General features: G+C 47.3%; 1 protein-coding gene across 5 annotated transcripts in view; it reads left to right on the top strand.

Moving 5' to 3' along the window:
* CHST11 (carbohydrate sulfotransferase 11) overlaps positions 1–17,591 on the top strand; it is a 309,031-nt gene that overhangs the window by 163,492 nt on the left and 127,948 nt on the right. For all 5 annotated transcript variants that reach the window (XM_061417148.1, XM_061417145.1, XM_061417144.1 and 2 more), the window contains exon 2: positions 1,254–1,339. In XM_061417148.1, coding sequence (XP_061273132.1) covers positions 1,256–1,339 — 84 coding nt within the window. In that variant the 5' untranslated portion in view covers positions 1,254–1,255. The remainder of the gene's footprint in view (positions 1–1,253; positions 1,340–17,591) is intronic.

The raw sequence follows: 17,591 nt of genomic DNA on the forward strand, positions 1-17,591 counted from the left end.
CTACCCTCTGCGTGTGCTGTTCCCTTGACCTCCTCTGAGGTATTAGACACACAGGATAAATACACCCACGTGCTATCATTTGGGTATGAAGGAGCCCAGTAATGAGGTTTGAGTCTCAGCTTGGCAGCTCTCTCCCCACATGGCCTCCGCCTTGGTCAAATTCCTGAGGTTAAGGGCGGCTCAGAGAGGTTAAGGTCCTTCCTTCACTGTGTGAAGGATTATATGGAACCCAAGTGCCCAACACATGAGGCACCCTCCATAAATGGCAGGATTGTTGTCAACCCCATAAAAAGCACACCAGGCCCCTTGGCTTTTGTGGCCTGGAGTGCCATAGCTGGTTCACGGGGCGCCCAGGGAAGTCGTGGGCAGGCCTGGAGGAGGCCCTGAGGGCGGCCGGCCTTGGGAAAGGGCCCACGTCGCAGGCCCCACACGGTCAAAGCATTTTAAAGGCCTTGTATTAGAAAAATAAACCAATTAAATAATACTGCCCCCCATAAAAGCTGACTTTTAATGGGTTCCATGGTGGGGTTTTGCTCTGTGGCGGTCTCGTAGCCATTGGTCTTGGGGCGACTGTCTGCCGCCACGGGGAGAGTTTAATCTTGCATGGGGTGGGCAGAATTTTACAAGTTTTACAGCTGTTTTTCCTCCTCCGAAGTGTTGCTATGTCATTGTGCGCTGAGGGCAACCTGCATGCATTTAACAGTTTACCTCCTTTGGGGTGGAAATGAAAAATGAAGTAATAAATTAAAGAAAAACACAACGTGGATTTTTCCCCGCTTCTCGAGGCAACCGTGGAAGAACAAAGAACCAGTGTTTCCCCGGACTGACTGTTTAATCAAATTCTAATGGCTTTTATGTATGGACCCTTGCCCACGGGACCCGCCTCCTCCCCAGCAAGGGGTCCAGGGCGCAGAGGGTGTGTTTGGGGCTTGTCCCACCAACACCAGGGTAGGGGGTCAACAAATGGCGGACCGGGGGCCGCAGCCGACCCACTGCCTGTTTTTGTGAAATGATTGGGGGAAAAAAATCAAAAGAAGATTTCCTGACACGTGAGAATTACATGGTGTGGACACGCCTGCAAGCTGGGGGAGACCCAGGGGGCCCCGTGGCACCGGGCAAAGGACTAGCTCAGCCAGAAGCTGGTTCTCTCTCTTCCTTTCCCACCTGTTTCTTCTTCCCTCTGTGCCTTTTTCTTCGTCAGACAGCAAATGTTTGTTGCCTATTTCTGATGAGCCTTCGCTTTCTCTCCTCAGTCATGCGGAGGAACCCCTTTGGTGTGGACATCTGTTGCCGGAAGGGGTCCCGAAGCCCCCTGCAGGAGCTCTACAACCCTACCCAGGTAAGCCCTGGAAACTTCTTTGCTTCTCCACTCAGAGTCCATGTGTCAGTTTTTGGGGAAGGCAGGGGGATTGAAAAACTCCAAAATTCTGGTCTTTGGGGATTTGAAATTTCTTTCCACTGCCTGGGTTTTTACCTTCAGCTGGTTGCTTCTCAGTCACCCTTTCTCTATAGAGTGGCTCTGCGATTCTAGCAAGAGGTATTTCGAATGAGAGGAACGGCTTGGTGGAGTGCTGGACTGAGCTTTGAACCTGCTCAGGTTTGGGGTCCCTGAGAACCACATAGCTGCAGGTGCCAGCAAGGGGCTCTGAAATTGCAGAGCCCGCCAGGCTGTGCAGTCTCCCTGTGGATGTCCCCAAAGAAGGCCCACGTGGGGGATGAACTCACCACCCAGATCTCACGTCCGATTATTAGAGCCCAATGATGCACCCAAGAGGTGCATCTCACTGTGCTAGTCTGACAAGACCCTTGTGTGGGGAGACTTTTTGCCAAGTGACTGTCATGGTAAGTTGAACTTGATTATGAAGAGTTCCTCTCTGAGCAAAATAAGCTCCAACCAAGACACAGTGCCCTCCATGGAAAGCTAGGAGCAAAGGGAGGAGGCCTCGTTGCCATGGTGATGGCAGCGTTGGTGTGTGTGGGTCTTGATGAGAAGACTCCAAGGCTGGCCCTTTTGGGAGAACATTAATTAGCTTGTGATGCCAAGAACTGGTGAATGAACAGCTAGTGACCCATTAGCTGACCTTTGATATGTGGTGGGAAAGAGGGGGAAATGTACTCCTTTGGCTATGATCTCTGAGAATGATTTTGTATCAAATTCTTAAGTTAGCATTTCTGTGGACCAAGGTGCTTGCAGAGGAAGAAACTCTTTGCTTCCCTAGAAGTGCTGAATTCCTGGAAGTCTTGCCAAGGGATGAGCCTGAGAACTTTCTGATTCCACATCTCTTTCTTGTCTTTCACCCTTTGGAAAAGTGGACTCTTGAGTTTGAGCAAAGTGAGTGGCCTAACCATGTTAATTCACACCCCTCTTTCAGCCCCATCACTTTGGAACTCAGTGTGGTGGGGCCAGATTAACCAGGTCATTGCAAACTCAGATTGCCTGGTGTCTCCTTTACTGGGCTTTCTGGTAACTCAGCAGGGAATTGGCCTTTTAAAAAAATGGTTATTGAAGTACAGTTGATTTACAATGTTGTGTTAGTTTCAGGTGTGCAGCAAAGTGAATCAGTTATATATATATGTATATATATGAATACTTTTTTTTAAAAAATGCTCTCTTCCACTATAGGTTATCACAAGATACTGAGTATAGTTCCTTATGCTATACGGTAGGTCCTTGTTGGTTATCTTGATTTGGGCTTTTGTTTGGTGTCCCGATAATCTGATTACTATAGGCCAGTCTCCCACCTGTTCACATATTGGTCCTAGGAAGAGACTTCGATAGAAAGGATTTCTGGTTGGTGAAAGGCTAAGTGTTAGTCGCTCAGTCGTGCCCAACTCTCTGTGATCCCAAGGACCATAGCCCACCAGGCTCCTCTGTCCATGGACTTCTCCAGGCAAGAATACTGGAGTGCATTGCCATTCCCTTCTCCAAGGGATCTTTCTGACCCAGGGATCGAACCCGGGTCTCCTGCATTGCAGGCAGATTCTTTACCTTCTGAGCCACCAAGCTCAGCACCCCTCTTGCAGTAAGCCATGTTGAAAACATGTGTTATCAAGACGCAAACCATACCTGTCTCTTTCAGTTGACCTCCTCTGTTCTCAGATTATTTTCTCTTTTGAAACAAGACTGCTGAAGGGCTCCTGCTTTCCTGAGCAAATTTTATGAGCAGCAGGTGGTGTCATGGGAAAAGCTATTTCTGAAGTAGATATTTCTCTGGACAGGTAGTCTATGGACTGTGTCGGCACCAGTCATCATTGCGTCCCCAACCCTGGCCTGTAGTGGGTGCCCCCTGAGTGTCTGATTGAAAGAGTGAAAGTCCAGGTTTAAATTCCTCCTTCACTCACAGCTGGTTGTGCAACCTTGAATACTTGATGAGTTCTCTTTAGGGTCAGCTTTCCCATCTCTCCGAAGTGTTGGGAGGATAAAATAATTCTGATGTGTCAGGGGCAGGGTAAGCATGGTTCATCATTATCATGATTGTGAGAATGGCTTCACTATTGGAAGCCTTGACTCAAGGGTCAGACCTGGGTTCAAAGTTTGTTTTCTTCATGTACCAGCTATGTGAGTGTGGGCAAGACACTTAACACATCTGAGATTGTCTCCCTCCTTTATAACATGGTGTTAACAATTCCTGCCTTGCAGGTTTCCATGAGAAGATGTGCCTTGCTCAATGCCTCCTATGGAGTTTGCTCCTTGCCAGATTCATTCATTCATTTACACTTTCATTTCTTCATCCGCTGTTGTGAATGCCCACTATATGTAGCACAGTGCCAGGCACTGGGCACAAAAGGCTGAGCAGGGCTCGTGTGGTTAGTCTTCTGTGTCTGCTTCTCCTTGTTATTCCAAGGTTGACTTGAGTGGGTTACCTGGTGAGGGAGACCCTGCTTGTTCTACTTGTTAACCAATCAAAGAAGAGAGAACGTTCCATCTCTTCCATCTGGCAGCGTTGGATGAGATGCTCACTTAGAAGCCTAGGACCTGGGAGGGAAGATAGGGCTGGGGAGGCGTCTCTGGGAGCCGTTTGGGGGGGAGTAGGTGGGTGAGTCACCAGCCTCCATCAAGAATGTTGTGGGCAAGCTGTCTGTCCCCTTTTGCTGGTAACCAGGAAAATGTCCCTGCAGGAAGATCTCCGCATTTCCTCGGGATGTTGTCCCGGAATGTTTTTTCTTAGGCTGGTTTCCTTTACAAGCTGCAATTATGTTCTCTTCCCACACACGTTCTGTTGGTGGCGCTTCTCTGAGAAACTGTCTTCGTGATCTTTGGGATGGCTGTGGGCTGGAGAGTTCAGAGAAGAGAAAGGAGCAGGAGCTCCTGTGGAGCCAAGTCTGGCTTTGTGTCCATAGGACATTCACAAACGCTGCACCCAGTGGGGCTTGGTTTTGGTTTCTCGTGTTCCCCTACCAGCCGAGCTCTGGAAGCTGCTAAGTCTGGACCGATGTTATCACAGAGGCAGATGACAAACACTGTAATTGCTAGAAACCAAACTGCTCCCTGAGATGCCATTTCCCCTTTTTATGCTGACTGGTTGTTTGGGTTTGATATATGATGGTGAAAACAGGAACTGTATATTTTAGACAGTAAGGAAACCAACATTATGGCAAGTAGAGCCATCCTAGTTACCAGGTACTGGGAATGTAGGCCAAATGCTCTCTGCGTGCATGCATGCTAAGTTGCCTCAGTCCTGCCTGACTCTCTGAGACCCTGTGGACTGCAGCCCATCAGGCTCTTCTGTGTGTGGGATTCTCCAGGCAAGAGTACTGGAGTGGTTGTTGTGGCCTCCTGCAGGGGATCTTCCGGACCCAAGGATGCTCATAAACTTCTCATGGAATGTTTGTGTCAAGCCGTAAAGTAGGTGGTACACCCCCATTTTACGTACGGGACAGCTGAGGCCAAGGAAGTTGTCACACAGCTTGTAAGAAGCAGAGTAAAAATTCAAATCCAGGGCAAGCAACAAATCCATTTATCTCTGTGCTGTATTCACTGCTGCCAGCAAAGTTCTCTTGGCAAGAATTACCCCATCCAAAAAAGAAAAAAAAAAAAATCACATCCAGATTTTTACTGGACAAAAATCTTAAAAGCTCCCTTAGGAAAATTGGCTATAATCTGCTTTTAGTGTCCAAGGTTTTCTTATTTTAGTGCCTCGCACACCCCTAACCATTAAAACAACAGTGGGTGGAAAAAAAGTTTGTAGGTGATATTCTTAGAAAAACTGTACTCTGATGTCTTATAATTTTCCTGGTTCTCCGCTGTCTTCCTGGCCCCAAAATAAAGCGTAATTGCTGATCATATCAGCTGGCGTCAAGTCACCGAAAGTTCAAGAGTTGCCAACTGCATATTTGCGGGCCGAGCACATGTGCGGGCCGCCCCGCTCAACCCAGACAGCAGGGCAGAGCTCTGCTGTCAGCCATTAATAGGGCATAATTGCCCCAAAAATGCCAGCGAGGGGTGGGACAGCCTGTCTTGCCTCACCCACCTCCTGGTCCTCTCGTGGGTTCCCTGAAGTCTTCCCGGCATCACTCATGTGGTTCAGCCCTGCCCTGCCTGCTTCTTTCTTTAGCGTTTGCACTTGCTCTGTGATTACTATGTTCCGAGAAGACAGATGCTCAGTCCAGGGGCTGACCAGGAACTTCTAAGTCCAGGAGGCCTCCATGCATGCGCCAGTGGCCTGCAGACCTTCCTAGGGGCCCCTGGGGACCAGAAAATACAATATTTTGACCAGTCAATATTTTATTGTAATAATAATAATGTAAACAATTGGACCTTTATTGGTGCAGTCTTCTATGTGTTAAAATATATTTACTTCTCCATAAGATGGGGTCCAAGAAGAAGGATAGAGAGAGGGAGAGAAGGGAAGGAGGAAGGGAAAGGAGGAGGAAAGTTACTGTTCATTGAATGTCAGTGACTTTCCACACATATCTCATGGAATCTTCACAACAGTCCTAGAAGGAAGGTTATCTATAACTTCATCCTTCAGATAAGTTAGCTGAGGCTCAGAACTGCTAAGCAATTTGCCAAGATCCCATAGCTCCTTAATGGTTGTGCTGGGTCCACCTGACCTGGAGAGAAAGTGGGAGGAAGAACTTCTATCCCATTATCTTTCCTGGGTGGAAAAATGCTTTCTTGAGGTTCTGTTTCATGGTGACTGAAGCTGAGCTCAGGATAGTTGCAGAATTCCTGAAGGCAGGGGCCGAGGTTCATGGAATGCACGGTAGATGTCCAATAAACAATTGCAGATTTGTTTTTTCTCATGGAACATGATATTTGGAGCAGTCTTTCTTTCCTGGCTGGAGCCAGGCTAAGTGGGAGTCCCTTCCTTCTGCTTCCCCAAGAACTCTGCTATAGGATAGTACAGCTTGGTGACATTTGGAAGTCGGGGTCTTTGATTAAGTTTTAGATTGAAAAAACCTTGAGTTGTCCAAGGGAAGGTGGGAAACTCTACCAGCTCCAACCTAAATAGTTTTCTGAGCAAGGCTTGCCAAGGTTTATTTCGTCTATAGATGTTTATCAGATAAACAGAGGGAAAAGACATGGGGAAGAGAGGCATGTAGGTAACAGAACATGAGAAGTGCTGTGCGATGAAACTGGAAGCGTCTTGAAAGTTTATGGGAGGATCAGGAGTGAGCAGTTAACCCTTTGAGGGGCAGGGCACAATGGGAAGCTTTCTAGAGGAAGTGGCTTTTGAGCCAGGCTTCTGAAGATGTACCAGTCTTCATTGGACAGAGCAGAGGGACTGGCATTACAGAGAGATGAAACAGCAGGAGTGGGGCATACAGGTGGGACAGTTCATGGCACGTTCAGAGAATGGTGAGGGGTTTGTAGCAGGCGTGAAAGAGCATGTTGGAAGCTGACTGGAGAGGATACGGAAGAGGGGCAGGTTGGTACCAGCTTCATAGGGCTTGTTCACCCTCCAGAGGGGTTAGTGGTCCCTAGAGACCCCCAGAGATGGTCTGCAACTTACAAAGCAGCTTCTGCTTCTGGCTCAGCTGCTTGTTAACTTCTTTTAGGAGGTCTGGCCCCTCCTGACTGCAGTCTCCTCCTCTGTAGCACGAAGGGGTTGAATTGTACCCATGCTTCCCCACACCTCGTGCATTCGTGAGCTTTGAAAAATCACCAGTGCCCAGATCCCCAGGGATTCTGATTTTTTTTTTGGTTTGGTTGGTCCGGAACAGGGCTGGGGTGGAACCAGTGTTCCCTAGTTGGTTCTGATGGGCAGCCTGAGTTCCGAAGCACTGGGTTGGAGATTCTGGAAGGACCCCTCCAGTTTTCAAACCTTCAAGGGGATGTCGCTGGAAGTCCAAGGCAGGGGTGTAGGTTTGATTCCTGGTTGGGGAACTAAGATCCCACATGCTGTGCAGCATGGATAAAAAATAAAACTAAAAAATAAAATCTTTGATTCTTTGGCTCTTACATCACCTGTTACATGAAAAGGAGCTCAGAGCATGTGCACTAAAGTGAAGTAGGGTGAAATTAGCACAGTTGTGTCTGACTCTTTGCGACCCTGTACAGTCCATGGAATTCTCCAGGCCAGAATACTGGAATGGGTAGCATTTCCTTTCTACAGGGGATCTTCCTGACCCAGGAATCAAACCCAGGTTTCCCCCCTTGCAGGCGGATTCCTTATCAGCTGAGCCACAAGGGAAGCCCATGTGTACTGAGGTTGCTCCCTGTCTTTTCTATGGTCTTTCTATATGAAGGACCATGTTACCTATTTGCACTCAGCCTCATTCACCAATACGAGGTGACCACATTCCTTCCTGTGCTCCATGGGAGGTTGGTTGATGCCCTGAGCTTTGGAGACTCATTATGTGAACAAACCTAAGAAGTCGAGCCGTTGGGCAGTGAATTGGGCAGATCCCCATGTAAAGGACACTTGAGCTACTTGGCTCTTGATCCCATAAAAAGGAGAACCCCAGAGCGGTTCCAAGCCAGACGTCAGGTGGGCACTTCTGAAGGATCAGCTTCAGTCTCACAAATGAGCATGAAAGGGCTCTCTTCCTTGAAAATCATTCTTCGGGAATAAAGATACTGAATGGCTGTATCCACTGGGGAAGGCAAGAGAGCAGACATTGGACAGTCCCCAACTCTGGTCAATTAATCCCTTCATTACCAACCACCTGGTAAATGACGAGTCCATCTAATTATCTTGCTTTGACCCAACAGCTGTCTACTTAATTGATTTAGTTGTGGATCGTCTCCTTATTCAAAGATATTACTTACTGTCAACCCAGCAGAATGGCAGCTGGCCGGCAAAGATGAAATATTACATCAACTTGATCTTACACACAGCACTTGGGAGCATGCTTCATTATTCATTGCAAATCACAATGGATGAGCAGAGCCCATTGCAGAAACCAGGGGCAGCAGGTTGCCTTTTCCACTATGACCCACGGCTTCTTTATTCTTGAGCCAGAGAAGCTGTCCCTGGTCAGATTTCCAATCCAGCCGGGACAGCTGGGGGATCTGGTGTCAGACACAATTTGGGTTGGTGGAGATGACTGGATGCTGGAAGAAAGGGGAGGATCCCAGCCCAGGTGTATGACCTGGGGCAGTTACTTAACCTCTTTGAGCCCTTGATTTCCTTATCTGTAAAATAAGAGTGTGATACCAGAGTTGCAGGTTTTTGAGGTTTATCAATAACATCGTGTATAAAAAGCACCTAGGACATGCCCAGAGCAGAGTGGGTGATCTTCGCTAGTCATTAGTGATCTGGGTTGAGTTAGGTAACCTGGGACTTTTCTTAGCGGGTCTGGGATCATGCTTGGCCCTTGTCCTGTAGGCTCAGATGTTTGGCAGATGCATACTTGGACTTGTGTTGAATAATAATAAGATAGATGATTTCCTCTTGCCTGAAAGCTACTAGCTATTCATCATGAGCACTACCTAAAAATTTTGATTGATATTATGTGTCTGGTAGACTCAGTTGTTGGGAAGCTTGCTGTGCTGATTTTTAAGGCCATGAGTACCTCTGGATGGAGTGTGTGTGTGCATGTGTACATTCAACCCACATCCTGGAAAATGGGCAAATTCAGCTGTTAAGTTTTAAAGGTCTCCTGTGGTTGCTTGTGTCTGTTTTACCTCCAGCATGTAGGTAAGTGTGTCAGTGATAGTCGTTATAAAGTAAGACCGTCTCTGGCCCATGTTAATGCGAGGCCATTGATTTCATGATTGGTTCACACTTCACTCAGGCTGTTTTTATAGGCAGTTGTTCTGTTTCTGGAAGCCTAATTTGACCCAGTATATTCAAGTCTTGGTAGCTGAGCTCTCTAATGGGGTCCTTCTGTATCAGGCTGTGTGGATATAGTCTGGTAGATTTCAACGAGAGGAAGGCTTTCAAGTGACAGAACGACCTCAGCACTTTCCAAATGGTAACACAGCTGTAAAAGCTGTCATTTTTGGAAAGTTATTTCCTAAATTGCCCTCAATTATAAGAGGCCTCTACATAATTTGATTTTTATGTAAACTATACAATTCAAGGAGCTTCACAGTCAACTGGATTTTAACCTTGTTGAGATGGATAGAACTGAGACAAAGCCCTGGCTTGTTCTTAAATTCTCTGTAAGAAAGACATGGGAGTGGGATGGGGGTGGGGTGGGCGTCAGCCTCCTCCGCATCCTGCTTCCCTCTTGCTGGCCAAGTTGGCCTGTGGGTCTTGTGGGGAGCAGAGTTTACACCCTGCCTCCAGCACTAATTACTGTGAATTCTGGGGCAAATAGCTAAACTTTTTCAAGCCCTGGAGACCTTGTTTATAAAGTAGGAGTAAAATACCAACTATTCAGTTATTAAGAATTAAATTAGAATTTATACTGCAAATTCTGGGCACATGGCAAGCTGCTCAATCAGTGCTGTTTTTTAAACATTTATATTAGATGAAATCTTCTCCAGGAAGAAGATTCCCTGATTTTTCTCCCTTCAAACTCAGGTTAAATGTCCTAGAACGGTACTGCCTGCTTACAACATAATATGATTTGTATATGTTATTTGAAATTTTCTAGCAGTCACATTTTGAAAAGTAGAATGAAAACCAGGCTAAATTCATTTTAATAACATTTTATTTAATCCAGTATAACCAATATATGATCATTGTTACCTTCAATCAATAAAAATATTAAGATATTTTACACTCTTGTTTTTGTATGGACTTTTTGAAGTCTCATGTGTATTTGACACAGCACATCTCACTTTGGGTTGGTTATGCATCACATGCTTAGTGGCCATATCTGGCTGGTGACTGCCATACTGGACAATGCAGGTCTATGAAATGCTGCACTCTCCTCACTCTCCCTGTATCATTCGTGACACTTACCTCATGTGTTTAAAATGATCTCACTAGACTTTGAGCCTCTTGAGAGCAGGGGCTGATCATTCATCTTGGTACCTGGAGGCTACTCCAGCCAGCCACAGAAAAGGAGCTCAGTAGGTGCTTGGCACTGAGTGAATTGCTTGTCCTGGGCTGTGAGCAAGCCCGGTGTGTAGAGATCACGCTGAGGAGGTGACCAGGGCTTTGTGCCTCTGGAGGCACTGACGCAGCTGACCATTAAGCCGAAAGATTTGCTGGGACCCGGTAGGTCCCGTGGTCTGAAGAGGGGATCTGCTCTCCAGGCTGATGCCTGTTGTTGTTCGTCACTCAGTCATGTCCAACTCTTCGCGACCCCATGGACTTCGCAGCATGCCAGGTTTCCCTGCCCTTCACTACCTCCTGGAGTTTGCTCAAACTCGTGTCCATTGAGTTGATGATGCCATCCAACCATCTCATCCTCTGTTGCCCCCTTCTCCTCTTGCCCTCAATCTTTCCCAGCATCAGGCTCTTTTCCAGTAAGTTGGCTCTTTGCATCAGGTGGCCAAAGTATTGGAGCTTCAGCTTCAGCATCAGTCCTTTCAGTGAATATTCAGGGTTGACTTCTTTTCGAATTGACTGGTTGGATCTCCTTGGTGTCCAAGGGACTCTCAAAAGTCTTCTCCAGCACCACTGTTCAAAAGCATCAACTCTTTGGCACTCAGCCTTCTTCATGGTCCAGCTCTCACATTCGTACATGACTACTGGAACAACGATAGCTTTAACTTTGCGGACCTTTGTCGGCATGGAAATTTATTTCCTCCCAGTTCTGGAGGCTGCAAGTCCAAGATTGAGGTGTTGGCTGAGTTGGTTTCTCTGAGAGCCTAGGGAGGAATCTGGTCCCTGCTCCTTACCTGACTTCTAGCAGGTTCTTGCCGATCCCTGGCTTTTCTTTATAGAAGCATCACCCCAGTCTCTGCCTTCATTTTCACACAATGTTCTCCCTGTGTGTGTGCCTGTGTCCAAACCTCTCTTTTTTAATAAGGACTCCAAATGTATTGGATGCGGACTCACCTACTCTACTAGGACTTTGTCCTAGCTAATTACATCTACAGCAACTTGCTTTCCAAATAAGGTCGCATTCTGAGGTATCCGTGTTAGGATCTCAATACATGGATGGGGGTAGGGGTGTGTGCAGTGCAATCCATGACACGTGCTGTGTGCATAGCCCTGTGCTAGATGCTCGGGCATTTAAGAAAAGGAAGCCCTTGTCCTCTCTTAGTTTATAGTCTAATGGGTGAGTCAGGCCAGTAAACTGACCATCACAAAAAGAAGTTCTATTTGAATTCAGTGTATAAAGCTGGAGGAGCTTAGAGAGGGACCAGAAAGTTAGAGGAGGCCCATGTACGTGTGAGTGTGTGTAGTCCTGTGTGCATGTGTATACGCGTGGCCTTTGTCACCCCGATTGAGCACAGGCACAGAAGTGGTGGCACACAGAGGGTGTGTGGTTTCAGCCTCCCCTGAACAAACACCAGCCACGGAGAGAGGATGCCCTGACACGCGAGCCACTGGAGCTCTGTCTTTCCTGGGGTGCACCGCATCGACACCCCTCTGGTGAGGACTGGCAGCCCAGGGATGTGAGAAAACCAATATCACTGTCGTTCCTGACTAGAGAAGTCTGCAGCTCCAGTGTCTCCAGCTGATACTCTGCTGTTCGGTATCTGCATGACCAGTCCGGGGGACGCTGCCAGGTTGGCCCTGCCTCAGTCTTGGCAGGTGCAGAGCCGCTCTGGAAGGAAGCTGGTCTTTCTGGAACATGCCCCAGGGGTGGGACGCCCAGGCAAACTCTCCTGCTGCCTAAAACGGCCTGGTGCAATGTTTCCTTCCCTTTGTCTTCCATCAGGGGTTTAAAGCCACAAAATGGCCAGCATAGAGCTCTGGCTGTCGTTTGGACTGTTGGAGAAACCACCTGCCCATGTGTTCCTCTCCAGCCTGTGCCCTACGGGGTACCCGCAGATAGGTCCACAGCTGTAGCGGCGTCTTGCCAGGGCAGGGCTTGGCTGTGGAGGGCCTGCCAGCTCACTGCTTGCTTGGATCCAGGTCTCACATCCTGTCCCAGTGTTTGGGGGAAAGTTCTGAGAGAAAAAGGGGGAATGTCTGAGGCTTTAGCAGTGGTTAAGAGCACATGCCTTAGGACCAGCTGGGACTCCCGTGCCAGCTGTGTGGCTTGGGGCAGCTTCTTACGTCTCTGTCCTCAGTTTCCTCACCTGTAAAATGAAGATAATCATACTAGCCCTGACCTCATGGGGTTCTTCTGAGGATTGTGTGAACCCACAGAATGAGGCCGGCAGAGGTGTTTGCTGTTTGCTATTTGCTATGACTATCATTCAGGAACAAAAGCCAGGAAGGAGGAAATGATCCTGGGGACAGGTGAGAAAGTTGAAGTCTAGATCACTGGGAAGGCAGGGCTCCATGTAGCCAGCTCATCTTCCACTTGTTTAAAGGGAACTCCATCTTCTAGAGCTGTTTTGGCTGCCCTTCAGAATCAAAAAAGGAAATTTAAAACACCCTCACTTTCAACCCCTAAATCAGAATTTTGGGGAAGCTGCTACTTTTTTCAAAGCTCCCAGTTGATCCCAGGGTGCAGCTACAGTTTGAGCACCACTTGCTCTGGGTTTTTCCTAACTCAGAGACAGTTCTGGAGACCAGCAGCCTGGGAATCACCTGGGAGCTTGTTAGAAATGCAGAACTTGGCCTCGACCCCAGTCTGCAGGATGGAAACCTGCATCCTTCCAGGGTCCCAGGTGATCTACACCGGTGATAACTGGAGAGGGCTCCTGAGACAACAGCTTGCTCTCTGCGGGCTCCCAGAAGGAGCAGCTGTCCCTGCATTTGACAACCAAGGACGGGTGGCACAGAGTTTGCATGGGTTTTGGTGATGGAGACCAAGAAAGTATCCTTACCTTTCCTGGAGCCTGGCTTGCTCTGCCTTTCTGAAAACTTAGAAAGTGGATGTTGCCTGGGGTTCTTGTCAGAGGCAGGGAGCTGGCATTCTGTGGCAGGTTAGATGGATGGGCAGCCTTTTGGATTCTTTGGATATATTAAATGTTTATTAATTGTTTGAACTCAGGGAAAAGAGGGCTTTCTTGGTGGCTCAGATGGTGAAGAATCCGCCTGCAATGCAGGAGACCTGGGTTCGATCCCTGGGTTGGGAAGATCCCTTGGAGGAGGGTATGGCAACCCATTCCAGTATTCTTGCCTGGAGAATCCCCATGAACAGAGGAGCCTGGCAGGCTATAGTCTATGGGGTCGCAAAGAGTCAGACACGACTGAGTGACTAAGCACAGGGAGAAAGAAGTGTGGCTTTGAATAGGGACCAGGGAACCAAAGGCCTTGTGATGCCTTTGAAAGGTAGCTTCATCCTTCATGGGTGCTGTGCCCCTGGGATAAAGGGGATTATCAGGGTGAGGAACTGAGCTGGGCTTCCTTGGGTGGCCGCAGTTTGAGTTTATTCTCTTCATGGTTTGGGCTGTTCCTGACCTCACTTTGTCAGGAAATAGGAAGGAGGTACCCAAGAATTGGAAGATTGCTTGCTTTGAGTCTGCCCTGGTTAGGCACGGTAACCGCCTGTAATTGTCCCCTCAGTTCATTCTTCTGTTGAATGAAAACAGGAGGGGCCTGTTTTCATTAGTCCCCCTGGGTCTGTGTTATGAACTTACTGGAGACACCACTTGTTCGTCATCTTTTCTCCTCTTGCCAGAACCCCAACCAAAAATCTGTGTTCAAACAGTAATCAGGATGATTCCAGGTCTCTTTCCTAATTAGCAGGAAGCACAGAGCCTTCCTGGTGAAGGCAACCAGGCAGCTTGGTAAGGCCAGGGTAGGGGCTGCCCATGTTGGGGAAGGGTTTACCATACCAAGTGGTAAATCCACTGGGCTTCTGTTGGGTCAGTGTTGGTTCCACAGTCTGGCATGGACCACAGCAGTAGCTGGCAGAGGAGATTATAGGAAAGGGTTCACTCACCCCAAAACCCCCTGATCACTAAGAGTAAAGAATTAAATATGCCCTTGGTTTTCACAACCCAGACGATACATTCTGAGTTCCACTTTTTTTCAAGGACAACCTGGAAACCCATTATCAGGGGGGTACTTATCATCTTTCAGAGGGACACATTTGAATCAGAACAAGCCAGTCCCTTAGCTCATCCTCAGCTCGTCCAGCTGTCCCCTCAGCACAGCTGCTGTGTAATTCTGTAACTGTTATTCCTGAAGACCCTTCATTCTAGAACTGCTGGAGCCTCTTGTAAATTTCATCTCATTTTATGGGGAAGTTTTGCATGCTAGCTTGACCTTCAGAAATGAGGAGGCTGTCTTGGGACCTGTCACTCCATGGTACTTTGTCACCACATAGACTGGCTCACAAATGGTACCCCCACTTCTTCCCATGTGCTGCCCTGGGTCACTCTCATTCACGATCGTTAATCTCAGCTGAGGGCCTTGGCTCTCAGTAGGTTTTCTTCATTTTACAGGATAGACGAGCTGGTGCCTGAAAAGAAATGTAACTTTTGAAAGGAATTGGCAGACACCAGGGGAGTTCAGAGGCAGCTGATAATCCAGTTATTCATGGTTATGAGGGAAAGGGTTGAATGAGAAATAGAAATGCACATGTAATCTCCAGGCCTCATGTTAATCAATCGCTCATGTTAATCAATCGCCTTCTCTTCCAAGATGGCTTTAACCAAGGTCAACAAACAGGCTGATTCATCACTTTCTTCAGAACTGACCTGAGTGTTTGGTACAAAAGAGATAATTTGCCAAGCCCTTTTTTTAATGAGTATCTAGAAGAACTGCAGTTTTTTTAAACTGTATTATTATTGCTGTTTTTGTTATTCATGCAGAGTAGTGTCATTTTCCTTGAGAAAGTGACAAAATGAGCTGCTTCTGCGGGTTGGTTTGTTCACTGTTGTCTTATCAGAGAACAACATATAGGATGGTGATTTTCTTTTTTTTTTTTATTGGGAAAATGAAAAAAAAACTATTGAGATTCAGACTTAGATCATGTTGAAATAAGGATCAGGAGCCAGGAGAATAAGGCTCAACTATAATTTGGGGGTGTAACTCAATCAGAGGGGAAGGAGTGATTAGCATCTTGAAGAGGGAAAGCCTGGTTAAAAGCAGCCCATGGCAAATTGCTGCCTTTGGCTATCTGATTAATGTCCGAGGTACAGTCTTTCTTGAGCCTAAGAACCCCCTGCTTATCTTATTAGTTGCTCAAATTGAACTTGATAAATAGCAATGCCTAAATCCAGTGCAAACTTTGGGAGATGGTGGTGCTTCTGACCTCAAGTTTTATACAGTGGGGTCCTGGGGAGCCCTGCAGACCGCTGCCACCAGTTGAGGGGCATCTTAAGCAAGCAAACGAGCAAGCAAGCTCAGTTGCTTCAGTCGTGTCCAGCTCTTTGAGACCCTATGGACGGTGGCCCGCCAGGCTCCTCTGTCCATGGGATTCTCCAGGGAAAGGATCTGATTGGGAAATAAAAGCCAAGCTGGACTCAGAGGTGAAGTGTGTGGCTCTCTAACTCTGTGTGAGTGCTCATTTGTGTCCAACTCTTTGTGAACCCATGGATGGTAGCCCACCTGGCTCCTCTGTCCTTGGAATTTTCCAGGCAAGAATACTGGAGCGGGTTGGCATTTCCTTCTCTAGGGGATTTTCCAGACCTGGGGATTGAACTGTGGCTCCTGTGTATCCTACACTGGCAGGTAGATTCTTTACCACTGAGCCACGAGTGAAGCCCACCGATGCCTTAAGTTGGTGCCTTAAGCTCTAGACCAGAGGTCCACAAGCATTTTCTAAGACAGAACTTTAGATGTCTGTTATAATGACTCAGAGGAGGGCATGGCAACCCCCTCCAGTATTCTTGCCTGGAGAATCCCATAGACAGAGGAGCCTGGTGGGCTACAGTCCATGGGATTGCAAAGAGTCTGCCATGACTGAAGTGACTTAGCACAGCACAATGACTCAACTCTGCTGCTGTAGTCTGAAAGCAGCTGTCAACAGTATATATCAATGAGTGGACATGGCTAGATTTGGTCAAGAGGCAACCTCTGCTTTAGACAGTGCTGAGAGCCAGAAGCCTCAGGTTCAAGTCCCAGCCTCTCCACCCTACAAGGGCATTCTTGGGCAAGACATGCAGACTCCCAGGACTCAGGTCCTTTACTTCTAAAAATAGGAATCACAGTGCTCCTCTCAAGAGATGGTGAGATGGTGAGAGCGTTTGTAAACTGTAGAGAACTGAACCTAATTCGGTTATTAGCATTTTGTTGCTGATGTGCAGTCATGGTCCAGGTCGCCAATGGTGGATGAAGCATGCATGTATATTTGGTAGAAAACGTTAGGTGCTGGCCAACCAGCTCTCCTGTCTGTAATTGCATGATGAAATTAGGAAAGTGCTATTTAATTTCAATTACGTTCATTTTCTTCGGGGATATGAGAGGAGTACCAGCCTCTCAAAGCTTCCCTTTCCCGCTATGAGAAATTTCTCAAGCAGCAATGCTTTCAGTCTAACCTGAATTGATCTCCATTCTGGAAATTGCAAATGAGCAAAATGACCGTGATGAATGGGGGCTCTGGAGAAACACAATGCTTGGGCTCAATGTCTCAGACTGGAGAAGGGAAACCTGGGGCCTTTATCGGGGAAGATGGGTGGTAAATGAATTGCCAAGTGGGAACTGGAGGATGGTTAGTGAATAAACCCATTGTGCTGAGCAATTATGCATCTCATTCAGATGCACTCGATTTTGGCCTTGATACTATGAGAATTGTCAGAGCAAATATGTGCAGACCTCAATTCTGAGGTTTGAAAAGGGGTCAGTGCATAATTGGCGGGAGAAGTAAAAGAAGGGAGATGGTTCAAACAATAGGTATTAAATGGCTATTGCAGCAAAGAAGACAGAGATGTAAAGAGTCAGACACTCTGATCACTCAAGACACAGTGCGTGTGGTCTTAGAGTCACATTCGGGCCACGTGGACAGTGCCTTTGGTGCTCTTAATAAGCCTTCTTGGGATCAAAGCAGTTTGCTCTATAGAAAGTTTGAAGAATGCTTGGGATGTGTTTGTTGAATGAATGAATGACTGGTGCTGGCCCCATGATTGTCAAATAAGTGAATGAAGGCGGGAGGGAATGAATGAGCAAATTAATAAACCAACAATTTGTGTAAAATGAAGATGATAATAGTACCTGCCCGTATTGTAGGGTGGGAGGATTAAATGGGAGAATGTGTCTAAACCCCCGGCACAGTGCCTGACAGCAGCAGGCGCT

This window comes from Bos javanicus, chromosome 5 (genome assembly GCF_032452875.1).
Source record: "Bos javanicus breed banteng chromosome 5, ARS-OSU_banteng_1.0, whole genome shotgun sequence".
Taxonomy (NCBI): domain Eukaryota; kingdom Metazoa; phylum Chordata; class Mammalia; order Artiodactyla; family Bovidae; genus Bos; species Bos javanicus.